Below are 16,641 nucleotides of genomic sequence, written 5' to 3' on the forward strand. Positions count from 1 at the left end.
AAGTCTGAAGAATTTCTTGTTCGGTTTCGTTTGTTTAGGGGACGTCTGCACATTTACGTAACTGCTCGTTTAATCATGGTTTGTTTTCGGTGTGTTTGGTGGTTGTAGAAATGGTTTATATGACATTTTAGCTGAGATTCTGAGGTTTCTGTGGATACCACACATGTCTGGACTTATATTTCTCACCCCGTGTTATAACCGATTAAACCTGATCTCCTCCTTTTTGCCCCCGGTACCGGGGGCATGGGGCTTAAGTGGCTAGGGACTAAATGGTTTGAAGTGGTTGCTAGGTTCCTATTTAGGCTGCTAGACACAAAATTTGCTAATACACAGGCCCTTGGGTTAGCATGCTAAATCTGCAACATATCTGTTTTGGTTTTTTTTGTTTTGTTTTTTTAATAAATTGCTTCCTTCAGGAAGTCAAGTTGTCATCTGTTTGTGCTCGATGTTTTCACTGTTGTTCTTGATTTCAATATGTTTTTGTATCTGCACAGATCTTCAGTTACCAGTGACAGAGCCAGACATCAATAATCGCCTTGAGTCTTTGTGTTTGAGTATGACCGAACACGCCTTGGGAGGTATGTTTTTCACCGATCCTCATATTTAACTGTAAAATACAATGCTGTGATATGAAAAGCTTAGTTTGGCTGAGGACAAGAAGAAGAGCCTTTTATAAAGAAGTGCTCTAATAAGCTGCATAATCAATAATATAACGTTGCCCAATGAAAGCTGTGAAATTTCCAGCGCAGCATTGTGAGCTTTAAGGGAAGGTTTAAAGTGGATTGTAGTTGGTGGATGCAGTGGCTGTCAAAGTTCCCTGTTTCTCCTGTGATCTAAAGAAGCGCTTAATGAATCCAATCACAAATTTTCACGAAAGACATTTTAAGCGGCTCAGTTAGCTGAAGTTGTTATTTTCTTACTATGTTCAGGTCATGTTCTGTTTTTGACACAGGAAGCAGTAATCAGTAACCTGTTTGTGTGCAATATTATCTATTCTGTTTCTGTCATGTGAGAATTGGAACAAATAGTAAGCAGCACACTTTTGCTCTTTCTCAGATTCTATCAAAGTCAGATAGCTGGTGTCTTACTATGGCTTGATCTCCTCAATTGATTTTAACATTGATGTAGGACCTGATTGACCCTTCCCAACACTGTTGGCTTTTAGAGCTTTAGATTTTGACTCCAGACTTGTTGGAACACAACAAGGATTTTTCAGATGCTTTTGATTTTGAAGTTTAAATCTGGCAAGATAGGTCCAAAAAATGCTAAGCTGGGAAACTGACAGCGACTCTGCAGTAAAGTCAAGTTCATTTAAGACGAGGGAGATAAATGGAATAACCACAGTATTTACAAAAAAAACCAAGTTTTAGCAGCAGCTTTCGCCAGTATATTATTAGATATGAGCTGCTGAGCAACTTGGAGCGATGTGACTTTTTGATCCAACTCATTGATTCCCGAACTGTGGGCCACAGCCTCCTAGTGGCCTGCTGAAGTAACACAGCTGTGCTAGAAAATGTTGTTTACCATAAATTCTTATTTTTTATAAAGGTTTCAACATTTTAAAAAAAAAAAAAAATAGGACTACATAATTAATAAATAAACAACATTTAGTTTTAGTGAGTTGGCAGTCTGAAATTCAGGGATGGCTGATCGAATCAATCAATACTGTAGTTTAGCATGCCAGAGTGTTGCTGTAAACATTATTTTTAATTGATGCCTAATAATACATGTAAACGCATAATCTAACGATATGAACAGCTTTAAAAAAAAATGTTTATAATGATGTGGCGCTTTAAATGCTGATCTTAAAAAAAAAAAAAAAAAAGCCATGTCTTGTACATTAAATGAGCTTGTAAATGTGTCAGTACTGTACAGGACTGTAGTGGATGAGACCTTAATCAAGTCAGACTGTTGTTGACCTGGTTGTGGAAACTATACTCGTATGTACAGTGAGTTTTAGTCTCGTGGCCAAAACTCAGCTGAAGTGAAGACAGTGCTTCTCAGTCCTCAGCACAGAACGATGAACAAGTGTTGCTTTATGCTGCCGTATGTGTGTGTATGTTTATGTATAGCAGAACTGGGCATAGCAAAAAAAACGAGTGCATCGACCTTTAAAAGATAATAAATAAATAAATAAAAATGCCCTGTATATCAGAATTTTTACCTTTTTTTTTTTTTTTTTTTTTTTTCTGTTTTCTGAAACATAACTTGGTAACTTAACTCAAACCACAGGAAGTGACCTAAAATGTTTGATGGCATATAGAAAAATATGCTGACTTCTGGCACACAGATGGCCTTTTTTAGACAGCCTGGACTAAAATGAACTTTGATTAAACTGCCTCTCGACAAGTGTTCCTTCTCAATTTGTCATGATGTATATTCCCAAACTGCACAAAGTAAAATTGGACTAAAAAAAATGCAAAAGTGTACACACTTCCATCAAGCTGCTTAAGCCAGTGTTACTTTAACAAGCCCAGGCTTAAAGGCCTTTGGGTCAATTATAAAACAAAATTCAAGGATAGCTTAACCGTCATAGTTTTGTTTAATGCAGTATATTCTCCCCTTTGCGACACTATTAAACAGCAGCATGCGAGGACATTAGCCCTAACCCTTTTTCTCCTTTTCTTTTTTTCTTCTCGTGGAATTAGAAATCTCCACTGGTGTGCAGCTTGATAACGTTTTCTTCCTCAGCCAAACCAGCAGCAGCAGGTGTCAGACTGTTGTTTTCCTCTGAAAGGCTCTATCAGTATTTTGACAGATGTGTTGTTTTCTCACCATGACAGTGTGAGCCCTAGCCCCCTTGCTGTTCACCGAATTAGCAAAGCTTCATGCTTTCAGTTCAAATGAGATGACATCATTATTCATAGCCCAGAGTCACAAGCTCCACTACACAAGTAGCCGGATCAGAATTAGATTTGGTACACATAAGAAGTCAAATGGCTGTTTTTTGTTTTTTTTAATTTAGTAGAGGGATTAACAGGATGGAGGGGCATAGCTATGTGTTTATAGCTAGCGTGGTTTGATTGTACTGATTTCTATGGTGTCACGTTCAGAAATGATAGAGAAATAAATTCTCTAGAATTCTGTAGACTTGTGTGAACTGGTCTAGAGAATGAAATATATAAATATATGAAATATAAGTAAATAAGTATATATATATATATATATATATATATATATATATATATATATATATATATATATATATATATATATATATATATATATATATATATATATATATATATATATATAATATAAATAAAAAAAAAAAAAATAACACAACACCCAGCACGCCCCTGCGGGCGGTTTATCCTTCAAGCTCGGGTCCTCTACTAGAGGCCTGGGAGCTTGAGGGTCCTGCGCAGTATCTTAGCTGTTCCCAGGACTGCGCTCTTCTGGACAGAGATCTCCGATGTTATTCCCGGGATCTGCTGGAGCCACTCGCCTAGCTTGGGAGTCACCGCACCTAGTGCTCCGATTACCACGGGGACCACCGTTACCTTCACCCTCCACATCCTCTCGAGCTCTTCTCTGAGCCCTTGGTATTTCTCCAGCTTCTCGTGTTCCTTCTTCCTGATATTGCTGTCATTCAGAACCGCTACATCGATCACTACGGCCGTCTTCTTCTGTTTGTCTACCACCACTATGTCCGGTTGGTTAGCCACCACCATTTTGTCCGTCTGTATCTGGAAGTCCCACAGGATCTTAGCTCGGTCATTCTCCACCACCCTTGGGGGCATCTCCCATTTTGACCTCGGGACTTCCAGGTTATACTCGGCACAGATGTTCCTGTACACTATGCCGGCCACTTGGTTATGGCGTTCCATGTATGCCTTGCCTGCTAGCATCTTGCACCCTGCTGTTATGTGCTGGATTGTCTCTGGGGCATCTTTACACAGCCTGCACCTGGGGTCTTGCCTGGTGTGATAGACCCCAGCCTCTATGGATCTTGTGCTCAGAGCTTGTTCTTGTGCTGCCATGATTAGTGCCTCTGTGCTGTCTTTCAGTCCAGCTTTGTCCAGCCACTGGGAGGATTTCTGGATATCAGCCACCTCCTCTATCTGCCGGTGGTACATACCGTGCAGGGGCCTGTCCTTCCATGATGGTTCCTCGTCTCCCTCCTCTTTCTTGGGTTTCTGCTGCCTGAGGTATTCACTGAGCACTCGGTCAGTTGGGGCCATCTTCCCAATGTATTCTTGGATGTTCGTTGTCTCATCCTGGACTGTGGTGCTGACACTCACCAGTCCCCGGCCCCCTTCCTTCCGCTTAGCGTACAGCCTCAGGGTGCTGGACTTGGGGTGAAACCCTCCATGCATGGTAAGGAGCTTTCTTGTCTTTATGTCAGTGGCTTCTATCTCCTCCTTTGGCCAGCCTATTACCCCAGCAGGGTACCTGATCACGGGTAGGGCGTACGTGTTGATGGCCCGGATCTTGTTCTTACCATTCAGCTGACTCCTCAGGACTTGCCTGACCCTCTGCAGGTACTTGGTGGTTGCAGCTTTTCTAGCGGCCTCTTCATGGTTCCCATTCGCCTGCGGGATCCCCAAGTACTTGTAACTGTCCTCTATGTCTGCAATGTTGCCTTCTGGTAGTTCAATCCCCTCAGTTCTGACTACCTTCCCTCTCTTTGTTACCATCCGGCTACACTTCTCCAGTCCGAACGACATTCCAATGTCATTGCTGTATAGCCTGGTAGTGTGGATCAGTGAATCGATGTCTCGTTCACTCTTGGCATACAGCTTGATGTCATCCATGTACAGGAGGTGGCTGACAACTGCTCCGTTCCATAGTCGGTATCCGTAGCCAGTCTTGTTAATGATCTCACTGAGGGGGTTCAGGCCTATGCAGAACAGCAGTGGGGACAGAGCATCTCCTTGGTAGATCCCGCACTTGATGGTGACTTGTGCTATGGGCTTGGAGTTGGCCTCTAGTGTTGTACGCCACATCCCCATTGAGTTCCTGATGAAGGCTCTTAGGGTCCCATTGATCTTGTACAATTCTAGGCATTCCAGTATCCAGCTGTGGGGCATTGAGTCATAGGCCTTCTTGTAATCAATCCAGGCAGTGCACAGGTTGGTCAGTCTGGTCTTGCAGTCTCGGCTGATTGTTCTGTCTACCAGTAGCTGGTGTTTTGCGCCTCTGGTATTCTTGCCAATTCCTTTCTGTGTCCCGCTCATGTATTGACCCATGTGCCTGTTCATCTTAGCCGATATGATGCCTGACAGGAGCTTCCATGTAGTACTGAGGCAGGTTATTGGTCGGTAGTTGGAGGGGACCGGTCCCTTCTTGGGGTCCTTGGGGATCAGGACCGTCCGACCTTCGGTTAGCCATTCCGGGTGTCTCTCGTTAACTAGCAGCTGGTTCATTTGTGCTGCCAGACGCTCGTGGAGTGCAGTCAGCTTCTTCAGCCAGTAGGCGTGAACCATGTCGGGCCCTGGTGCTGTCCAACTCTTCATACTGGAGACCCTTTCTTGGATATCTGCCACTGTGATGGTTACTGGACCCTGTTCAGGGAGGTCGCTGTGGTCTGCCCTCAGATCCTCTAGCCACTGAGCATTGCCGTTATGGGTTGCATCCTTCTCCCATATGCTCTTCCAGTATTGCTCAGTCTCCAGCCTTGGTGGTGCTGTTCTCTTATTGTTCCCTTGCCACTGAGAGTACACCTTTGCTGGTTCTGTGGAGAACAGCTGGTTTATTCTCCTGCCTTCTATCTCTCTGGTGTACCTCCTCAAGCGGCTGGCCAAGGCTGTGAGTCTTTGCTTGGCAGTTTCCAAGGCCTCAGGTATGGACAGCTTGCTGTATTTCTTAGGCACCTTATTTGTCTTACCTTTCTGCAACTCCGTTAGTTGGCTAACCTCCCTCCGTGCTACTTTGATCTTGCCCTCTAGCCTCCTTCTCCATGGAGGGTACTGCCCCTTGTCGCTGTTCAACTTGTAGCCAAGCATCTCACTGATCACTGCTGCCGTATTGTAGATCAGCTTGTTAGTGTCGGTAATCGTGGTTGTAGGTATTGCCCGTAGTGCTGCATTAACATCATCTAGCAGACCTTCTGAGGGTACTTCACGTAATCTTGGTAACCGGCTACGGGGGATCCAGGTTTCAAGCTTGGCCATGATCCTATTTTTCAGGTCAGTTCCTCTCACACTCAACGATCCTTCTCCTATCGCACTTGGGGCTATGTACCCAATCTCGGGTGGGGGTGATGATATCGCCCCCCTGACCTGGCGTCCTGACTCCTCCTTGCCGTAGCATTTGTGTTGTACCTCGTCAATCTCTAGCTGTGAGAGCAGTCCCTTCTTTCGAATGTTGGAACACTGAGCTACTAGTTGTTTCGCCGTCATTGTGGATGTTGGGTATCGAAGAATCCATAGGTCCCTCATCCTATTCATGTAGCCCCTTCCGCCGGGGTTACTTGTGTAGTAGCATTCCAACAACGCCCTGTTTTCGTCTCTTGCCCACCGATGCCTTCTTGTTCCAGTAGCCCACTTTTCGCCAGGGTGCCCTGGTTCCTCAACACCTGACGCGGACCTTGTTGATCCGGGCGACGTCCGAGCCGGCATGCCTTCATATTTATCTGTCTCGCTCATGTCTGCGGTAGGCTTGCTTAGCATAGGGGGTCTAGCCTTAGGACCCTTACTGGATACAGACGCCCCAGGCAGGAATCGAACTTGCGATCCTCTGTTCCAAAGGCGTGTAGTCTAACCACTACGCTATCCAGGGTTCGTATGGGTGCTTGAAATCCTTGAAAATACTTGAATTTTAATGTCGTCTTTTCAAGGTTTGAAAAGTGCTTGAATTTCAGATGTGGTGCTTAAAAGTGCTTGAAAATGTAACTGTATTTCATTCACAATAAATAACTATCTGATTGAAAAGTTTTCTTATCAGATAGAGAAATAAAATGAGTCGCAAAATGTAAAAGCAAAATTCCCCCCACCCCTGGGCTGCCTTGCGCCTCTGTCTGTTTCAACGTGTGACCCCAACCCTCCCTCGGACAGGATGAGTGCGCTAACATACCTGTAGGTTGCTGTTTTAATGAGTGTTGATGAAAAACAACAATGGCAGTTTGCGCTCTCCAGTCGCATGATAGGTGAGTAAATAATTTTCCAGTATACATACGTTACACGTGTTATTTTTTTAAAATTATGATTATTATTAGCTATCAAACTCGCTGGAGAGATGATTGAAATGCACTGAGTGTGATGCAGTATGGCAGCGCTATTATGGAATATGCTGTGAACTTAACACATATCACTGCTAAGTAATGTTAGCTAATTTACTCAAGTGAAAGCTTTAAACACTAGCCTGATACATAACTAGCTAACTTAAGGCTTTCTAATTAACCCTCTGGGGTCGAGGGACCCAGAGTCTCCATTTCAACTTAGGTTGAACGTGCGGACTTCAAACTATATACCAGTTTTAAAATTGTGCTGATAGGCCACGTAAAACCGATGGGGGGGGGTTTTTTCGGGTTTTTTTCTGAATAACACAGTGGCGTTTACTTCGGGAAGAAACTGTAAAAATGGCGTTTTCTAAGGAGAGCGCTAGCAAACGCTTTGCTTGTGAGTGAAAAAAGACAAAGAAAAAACACTCCTTCCCTATTTGCGGAAAAATGTACCATGTCAACCAATCAAAAATGATATGGCAACATGTGGCATTTGGTTGTTTGGGAAGAGGGGGAAGTTTTAGGAGAGAGAGAGCGAGAGAGAGAGAGTTTTGATACGTGAGAGATTTGTGACGTTTACCGTGTTTGGAGTCTCAAGTTAGTGTGTTGTCTTGTGTAGCTGTTGTTTTGTTTTGTGTGTCAGTTCTACTAGTGATCGTCACAGTTGCTGCAAAAAAGCCACCAAAGGCAGGTTGCAGTGTAAACGCTGAGTGACACACCTGCTGTCAGACCTGCAGGTTTATCCCTGTGCTGTTCTCATCTGTGTTATAGTGGACACAAACTATTTTTTGGAGTGGCATAAATAATTTGTGTGCTTTCTTATTTGATGCAGAGCACCTGATTGTTCTGTAAATAGTTTTAAATGGTTATATAAAAAACGTCTGAGCCTTGGCTGCATTTTTAGGTGAATAGTACCATATAACTTTGTTGTTTGCAAAACTTGTGCATATTTTTAAAAAATGTACAATTTCTATTTGTATTTTAAGTTATGAAAATGATTCCTTAAACATGCTTGTGGTTTCTACAGTCAAAAATATCACTTTCTACTCGTATTTTAAATTTTGTCTGAATTTAGATAAATTGTGCTGATACAGTTTGTCAAAATGAGTAAATAACAGATTGGCAAGATAAACAGTTTTTAAAGGTGAAATATAGAGGCCAAATCAAAAGTAGTCAACAACGGCCAATTACACCCTGGACCCCAGAGGGTTAAAGGCTAAAAGCAAAGTTGTCACCAAGTACTGTTTATATTTCTATGTATTTCTGCAGCTTTTTTAAGTATTAACTTGGTGCGTTTGGGTGAAATAATGGTAATATGAGGGACCGAGCCATATGGTCACAAAGAATAGCCACTTGTTTCTGTGCTACCAAAGTTCCCCGGCTTTCATTCAAAATGTGTTTATGGTCAGCACCTGCACATTAAACTACTTAAACAGTCAGTGCTGTTCTCCATGCCTGTCTGACATGTTATTAGCACAAACACTTTAAAGGTGATCATTTAGGACTTCAGCATTAATACAGACAGCAATGTAGTTAGCAATAAAACAGTTTTATTGGGAATTCACTTAAAAAACAAACATCTGTCTCCTATTTTAAGAAGCATCAATATCTGATGAGAAGACTTTTTTTCAACAGGAGAAGAATATCTCTAACAAGTTGATTTGTTCACATTTTCACATCTTAATTTTTAAGTGAAATGTGCGTTTTGAGTTTATACACTATGTATATAAGGCAACGGTTTCCTTTTGCAGTATTTTTGTGCGGTGTGTTTTTCTATGTCTTAACAGAAGGGGAGCAAAGGTGTCTTTTCACATGGTCTTACTGAGGTGATGCGAATTGAAGCATGCATTGCGTGTGGGGGGTGTGCTGGAAAAGCTTGAAAAGGGACCTTGAAAGTGCTTAAAAAGTGCTTGAATTTGACCCTGAAAAAGGCGTATGAACCCTGCCTTTCACACTCACTTTAAATTTTATGCAGGAAGACAACTGAGACAAGTACAATGAAATTACATCAGCCCGTCACAAGATACTTCTGTCCAATCACAAAGAAGAAAGTTGCCCTAATGGTTCCTTATTAATGTAAGGTCATGTTTTCTCAAATATTGTGTTTCCTCTTTTATTATTTAGTTTTGTGTTTTGTACTTCAGGGTTAGAAACAAATTGGAACGTAACAGCTCCTAAACCCCATCAGGCTCTCTGTTGTTCAAATCAGCTTCATCTCCAGTTACTTTATATTGCAAAGACCCTACACTGGGGCTGGGCCATATCATACCGTTCATGGTAATACCGGTATAATATTGGGCAACACTAAGAAAATGAAATAACGCGATAGAATATGGGTAAAACACGCATGCGCAGTGCCTTTGTTTTCATACGCACATGGCGGAAAAAGCATTTCGCCGACAGAGAATGAGAAGGGCGAAAGCGGAATGTTGAATGAAACGGATGAATCAGAATTGGTTTGTAAAAATGCTGCAACTTCAGTGGTGTGGCACTGGTTTAGCATTCGTCTGTCAGATATACAACAAAGCACTATTTTTGGTAGAGCATGCTAGCGGGCTGTCGTTATTACCGTGTTGTTTGGAAAATACGGCACACTTAAAATCAATCCTTTGATTTTTCTGAAAGTCGACAGTGCCCCTTATAATCCCGTGTGCCTTATGTATGAATTCTCGTTGTGCTTACTGACCTTGAAACGATTTTATGTGGTACATGGCGCTTGAAAATCTGTCAAATGTTTTAGTACGACTTTGCTAAGCTACGAAGCCGCACCGCTTGATGGATTGTGGGAGCACTAAGGCTATCGTAGGCAGGAGCCTCGCGGAGTGATACGTACTGTGCTTCAACATAATATTACCGTATTGTGTGTGTGTAACCTCTTTTGAGTTTTGTGGATATTATACATAGTTATGCTGAGGATGTCGGCCAGTTTCCACTGGAAATGCCTTTTGGTTAAACTGTCAGCAAGGAATTTGCACTGTTACATTTTATATAACTTTAATGCACATAAACAGCTGCTTGTTTAAGTGAAAATACGTAGATTTTTCTTTTTGTGATTTGTTTTTGTTTTTTTTCTCACTAATAAATTTGTGGAGTCGTAAAGTATTTTGTCTAGTGTCAATTATATCGTCAGTTATATCGTTATCGAAAATTTTCAAATGTATATGGCTGTTTTAGTTTTATGTATTATGTGTTTTATTTATTTATTTTGCTGTATTCTGTTATTCTATTGTTTTAACTTATTTTCTGTACAGCACTTTGTTCCTGTGCTGGGTATTTTAAAGTGCTTTATAAATAAAATTGGATTGGTATATCGTGATAAATATTTTTGGTCATATCGCCCTGCTCTACCCTACACTAACACAGAACAAAACCAACCATCAACCGACCTCCCATGAGCAAACACCTGGTAACAATGGGAAGCAAATCTTCATTTCAACAGGAAGAAACCTCCAGCAGAATCATGCTGAAGGAGGGGCAGCTAGCTGCAAGCAGAAAGTTAATATTTAATTTTCTCATGTTTCGTTTTGTGTCCAATTCATAAGCTGAAGTTTATCTTGGCAAACTTTGGTGATAAACCGGGAACAGGAAATGGTAGTGGTGGGGGCCTGAGGAGTCATGACTGCCTTCATTTGCACATTTGATTCCACAATCACTCTATCAGGGTTAATAACGTAATTGCTGACTTAAACTGGGATGCCTCTTCTTCTCTCTGCTGTTCCTGTTTAGATGGTGCAGATCGCACATCAACAATATGAGCTGAGGACCTGAGTGAGAGCAGCAGGACGGCGCAGGTTTGGGGAGCTCTCTCACAATCACCTTGAGGTCACCAGCCCTTTCGTTCCCTCTCCCTGTAGCCAATGGTAGAGCTCAACCAAAGGACCGGGCGGGATCCAAGATACACTAGAGAGCTGACCATCAAACCGCTCACACAAGCTATCACACTGGCACCGTCCAACGGGCTGGAAAAACACGCTTCCTGCTCGGGCAGCACACTCACAGTCACCTGTATGTGAGTGAGGAGAATGGAAAGCACCGAACGCGGCCTGGAAAGTGTGTGCAAACTTTCCCCCTTGTTCCCACCCCCCACCCTGCCCTTCCCATGGAGAGGCCAGAAGCAGTCCAGTTAGCCTCAGCAGAAGAGAGATGCTGGGCTTTGGATCAGGGCTCAGTGAGACTCTCTCTTGCCCACATTGTCTGGTCCCTGCACATTGACCACAGTTTGTGGCATCTTTCAGATCATAACAGTACCTCAGACCCAAAACATGATGAGATGAGCAGAGCCACAGGGATGCAAAAAGGAAGCTTGGGATTTCCCAGACTGGTTTCAGCAGGATCACCGTGTCCAGGACGGTTTCTTGGAGAGCTCAAAAAGGCCGCTTGCTCAGTACTGGGTGGCAACAAACCTTTTTCTTTCTATTGTATGTATTTAATGTTTACATTATGATGCTACTTTCAGAGGGTACAGAGACATTTATGAATTTCAGGTATGATTTACATAATATATTCTGTAGAGCCTTGGCTTTCTACGAGCTTTACTTCCGACGAGTAGCCATCACATTAGTTTACAACCAACATACTTATTTTTATTTTAGCAGCCAACAACAAAGATATGTTGGCCTGAATATTAATGGAGAGAAAACGAGATGGGAATTTGAAAGAGATGGAGGTAGCACGGAGAGGGATACGAGGAAGAAGGGGGATGTGGAGAGAGACACAGAAAGTAATAGAAGAAAGAACCAAGCTGAAGTGATATTAGAAAGGGAAGAGGATGTTTAAAGGAGAGAGACATCAGAGGCAGGACCTTTGATTAGCTGGAGACGACGGAAGAAGATGATGTCACGTCTGATCGTGCCCTTAGTCTGTTCGTGCAAGTGAGTGTAGCAGGAAGTGGATTTGGCACCATCAGTTCATCCACAGCATGTACTGTATAAATGTATGTTTTTATACATATAAATATATATATTGGGAGATTAATAAGTCAGTGGGATCTGTCTGCATGTTCAGATACTGGGGAGTTAGTTATTTTTCTAAAGCAGGGGAATATGCTTAAGCTGCATGTTAAAACTAAAGGAAGATTGTGAAATTTAGAGTGGAGAAGGTGTCGGAAGCAATGGGAGGCGGATTTAGTTTCCACTCAGATCTTTTTTTTCTTTTCTTTTTTCCTTTTCATGAGAGGATTGCAACATTGGAGAAATGAAACACTGTCAATCCATGAAGGGAAGTTTTCCCTGAGATCTCATTAGTGCTTACCTCCACCTGCTGGCCAGTTGCAGTCATGGCGGGACAGATGCTGAAGTCCAGGGAGACGCAGGCACTAAAGATGCCAGCAGAACAATAAAAACTCATCGGTGAACATTTGGGCAAATATCAAAGCTGGTTGGTTGCTTGTGTATCTTGGCTTTCTGTCAGTTCTGTCAGTGCAGGCCTCATCATATGAAAATATTTTTGTTTTTATTCTAATCTCATGGTTATTCTGTGTCTTAATATTTATCCTTAGTTGTTTTGTGCCTGGACTCTAGACTTTATAGGATTAGGTTTATATTGAAATAAGCTGGTTAGGTTAACTCCTTTCCGTGCTGCTTTCAACCCAGCATGCGAGTCCTCAACCTGAAAGGTCAGCTTTGAGGTTTATCATTATTATTATTATTATTATTGTTTAGTTTATTAGTTTCTTGCAATTCTGTCATATTTCCTTTGTATCCTGCACTTGATATGATAATGTGAGACACTACAATCCAAATGTTCAAGGCTCGAGCAACGATGCTTTGCTTTGGAGTCGGATCAAACCGAGCAGACGGACACTCGTTCTCGACTGTAGCATTACAGCCTTGCTGGACAGACAGACTGATGTTGAGAAGCAAAGCACAAAAGGTGGCAACGATGAACCCAGAGACAAAAAAAAGCTTCTGATGCCTGTCATTGACCTGTCTAAAGGTTGGAAATACCGCCTGATCTGAAGTATCCCACACACACAGTTCAGTGGCCATACAAGACTTTGTGCATGTTTTAGTTCTTCTTTCTTTTCTTTTTTTTTAAATCACTTTTCAAATGTTTCTCAAAGTTTCTTGGAAACATAATCTGTTGATTACGATGGCATTAGAATCAGAATGACCCGTTTCTGGCCAATAACAACTAGCAATTTGAAATCTTCAGACTGGTTTCTGATTTGATTAGTTTAACTAATTACTAAGGTTACTTTCCAGGCTTTTTAAAATTGTTGTCCATTGCCATTAGTTATATCGGTCACTACATAAGTAGAAATTACTGGTATGTTTGGGAGAATGGAATTTAAAAACACTCTGAGTGTGGGACTTTATAAAGACAAAAACATGCATAAATTCTGATGTGGTACCTCTCTGCAGCCCATCCTCATCCTGGCCAGCTGAACATGGCTTCAGATCTCGTGATGGCAGCTCAACACTGCAGTCTGAATCTGTGCACACACACATGATCAAGTGTGTGTGATGGTATGCATGTAGTCTGGTTGCTATGACCCTGATGGACACTTCAGATTTTACTTGGTGTGGATTAAGAGTGTGTGTTTTGCTCTTGCACCCTGAGTCATGTTTATGAACAAAGGTTCCACCAAAGCGTGAGTGGGTCACAAACCTGTTTCAGCCCCACGTGGATGCCGCACCTTTGACGTGGTCATTGTTTGTTGGTGCCCCTCGCTGACGGGCAGCATCAGGATGTCATCATATTTAGACTCTTTCAGTGTCACTGCCATATGAATCAGTACTTAAAGTAGAAACTACTATTTATTCTTTTTTCCTTTCTTTTTTTTGTTGTTGCAGAGGTGATGCTCATGTGGGTGTAATATTATTTAAAATACCATATGTATTAACATGTTATGGCTGGTGACCATAAGTACATCTCAAATATTAACATAGTTATTGTGGACTGTTTTTTGTTTGTTTGTTTTTGTTTTTCTTGCTGTTGATGAACTACGATATTATTTGTATCTGTCATGTCATGTTAAGATGTTTTGGGGTTTTTTTTGTTTTTTGTTTTGTTTTGTTTTTTTAATTTGAAGCCGAGATCAAGAACTGGTCCTTCAGATACACCAATCCATGGTCAATTAGAAAGTTTGTTGTTTTTAGCATAGATTGTTGTAGTGTGTGCGAGATCAGGAGGTAGATGGGTCCTTTGCGGACCCATGGCCTTGCAGGCCATGTCTTTCTTTGAGTTCTGTTTGGGAGAGCGAGGCTTCAAAGTTTCTGCGTATGCCGCTTGCAAAGGTGGCATTGCTCTACAGTTTCCTCACTGTGGATAAATCTAATGAAAAAACCCGAGACCACATTCGACCATGTATCAGTCCAATCATCAGTGCTTTCTGGCCATTTCCTGTCTGTGGCACACAACAACAACGACGACGTACATGCACAGTAAGATGGTATACTTGGAGTGGGGTGCTACTTTTATGTGTTACATGCATTGAGTGAAAATGAGTGGCGTGTTTGTATTCGTGTTGGTGGATGTGCAGTAGTTCGGCTTGCTTTATGGCACAGAGGAGGAGGCTGTGTGAGGATTTGATGGTCATTGCTGGGGGGTTTTTGTTTTCTTTACGTGAGATGCGTTCATAATGAGAAAAGTTCTGCAGTCAGTCATGTAATCAAAGGGATTATTAAAAGGGGTTTTTTGTCAGTATTTTTATGTACTTTTATATCGCTGTGCATTTATTTTTTTTCCAGAGTTATGGTTTTGAATTTAAAAAGTGCCATATTTATATGAATACTGACTGACAGCAAGTTCGTGTGATTTTTAACAAAGTTGCGCGGATTGTATTTTGAGCACAGAGCAGCATGGCAGGCCTCCACTTTCTGCTCAGCGGTGGTTTCTTGCAGCGTCTGTGGGTCAGAAATACAAGTGTGAGGACAGAGGGGCATACCTGTGAGGGATGATGGCTCTTCACGTCAAACCAAATGCTTTTCCTTCATGCATATCAGCTCTGTGGGTGTCCAGGAAGGCTTCTAGCGCTGTGCCCACTGCAGTATTAACAGCTAGATGACGCCTTGATATTCCAAAAACATTTAATGTACTTTTAAGTCAAGACACGTATGCTGTTTTTGTATCTTTTATTTCTGTCATAGATTCTGCAGTTTAGTACGTTGGTTTTTTTTTTTTGTTTGTTTGTTGTTGTTGTTGTTTTTTGTAAATTCAGCAGCATCCATTCTGTAACAAATTGTTACCGCTTGATTGTTTGCCTTTTACTTCATTTAGTTTTATTTTATCAAAGAGCCGATGTCCTGTATTGACTGCAGGCTTACGTATATATTTGACAAAAGAATATTGTATGTTTAATAATGAAAACAAAAACCACACGAAAAGACAAAAAAAAGAAGGAAATACAGGAAGAAAAAAAAGGAAATGGAGAAAATTGAGGGGGGTGTAATTTATATTTTAAAACTGCATGCACAAGGCTGGGAAAGTCATATTTAGAATAACAAAGTAACAAATGGCAGTGCCTTTTTCTTTTTTTGTACTCGAGACATTTAGCCCAAATGTAAATGGTTTTATATGGACTTTAAAAACTGTAATGATACAGGATGAAACGCGCAGCAGGTGTATGAGGTCACGTTCACACTGCAGCCCTGAAATGTCAAAAGTTCACATTAAGCTCCACTTATATTCATGTACAGGTGGGTAAAAAACAAAAACAAACAAACATTAGCTTGATTAACTTGCGAAATCATATAGTTTTATGTTGTGTCCCAAAACCCTCTTATATTTGACACTCACTGAGGACTTTTTGGTTGTTAAAAATCAGATTTTTACCTGGCTACAGCACTGATCACTGTCCATATCTGTGATATTCAGTAACGCGTGTATGTAGAACTGCAGCTGACTGCTAGTTTTAACACCACTTAATTATATCATTACTTGTTTAAAGGGACAGAGAACAATATCCATAATAACACAGTGATTTGTCTCACTGTGACTAACTATGTAAAACCAAAGACACTCTGTTCACTGTAATGGAAGAGCTTGGTGCTTCCTGCTACCTGAGGCATGAGTTCTGATGTGTTGGATCCTCACCTGGTGGTAACACGGCGTATGCTCACTCATGCAGTGATCCATCCCATAGACTACCAATATATATATATATAAGATGTTATTTGCTAGATTACACCTTGCAAACCCTTTGTCCTGGTCGAATTCCTCCTTTATGCATTTGGTCACATTGGGCCAGCCTACTCTCTTCTCTCCTGACATGCTCTGTTCATTTGAAACACAGCTGCAGTCTGAAGTGCTGATGCATAGACTTTGATTGGAGGAGGGAGACTGCTCCACCTGATTATTAAGTTAATGCAGCTTCCTAGATTTAAGCTGCTTTCTTAAAATAAATGTGAGGCACGCAGGGTGAACGTGAACTCGGCCGCTCGTCTTGTTTCTGTACTCTGTAGGTACTTCTTAATGCTGAATGAAGTTAAGAATTATTCTGGTCTCAACAACAACAAAAAAACGTGTGAATGGCT

General features: G+C 41.6%; 1 protein-coding gene across 2 annotated transcripts in view; it reads left to right on the forward strand.

The window, feature by feature from the left end:
• The window catches only part of samd4a (sterile alpha motif domain containing 4A), a 74,262-nt gene extending 59,007 nt beyond the window's left edge, over positions 1-15,255 (forward strand). For both annotated transcript variants that reach the window (XM_085350188.1, XM_085350195.1), the window contains 2 exons: positions 495-578; positions 10,892-15,255. In XM_085350188.1, coding sequence (XP_085206314.1) covers positions 495-578; positions 10,892-10,920 — 113 coding nt within the window. In that variant the 3' untranslated portion in view covers positions 10,921-15,255. The remainder of the gene's footprint in view (positions 1-494; positions 579-10,891) is intronic.
• The last annotated feature ends 1,386 nt before the right edge of the window (positions 15,256-16,641 follow it).

Source organism: Diplotaxodon limnothrissa, linkage group LG1, assembly GCF_057381915.1.
Source record: "Diplotaxodon limnothrissa isolate DT_005_m linkage group LG1, D_limnothrissa_male_GT1.1, whole genome shotgun sequence".
In the NCBI taxonomy this organism is placed as follows: domain Eukaryota; kingdom Metazoa; phylum Chordata; class Actinopteri; order Cichliformes; family Cichlidae; genus Diplotaxodon; species Diplotaxodon limnothrissa.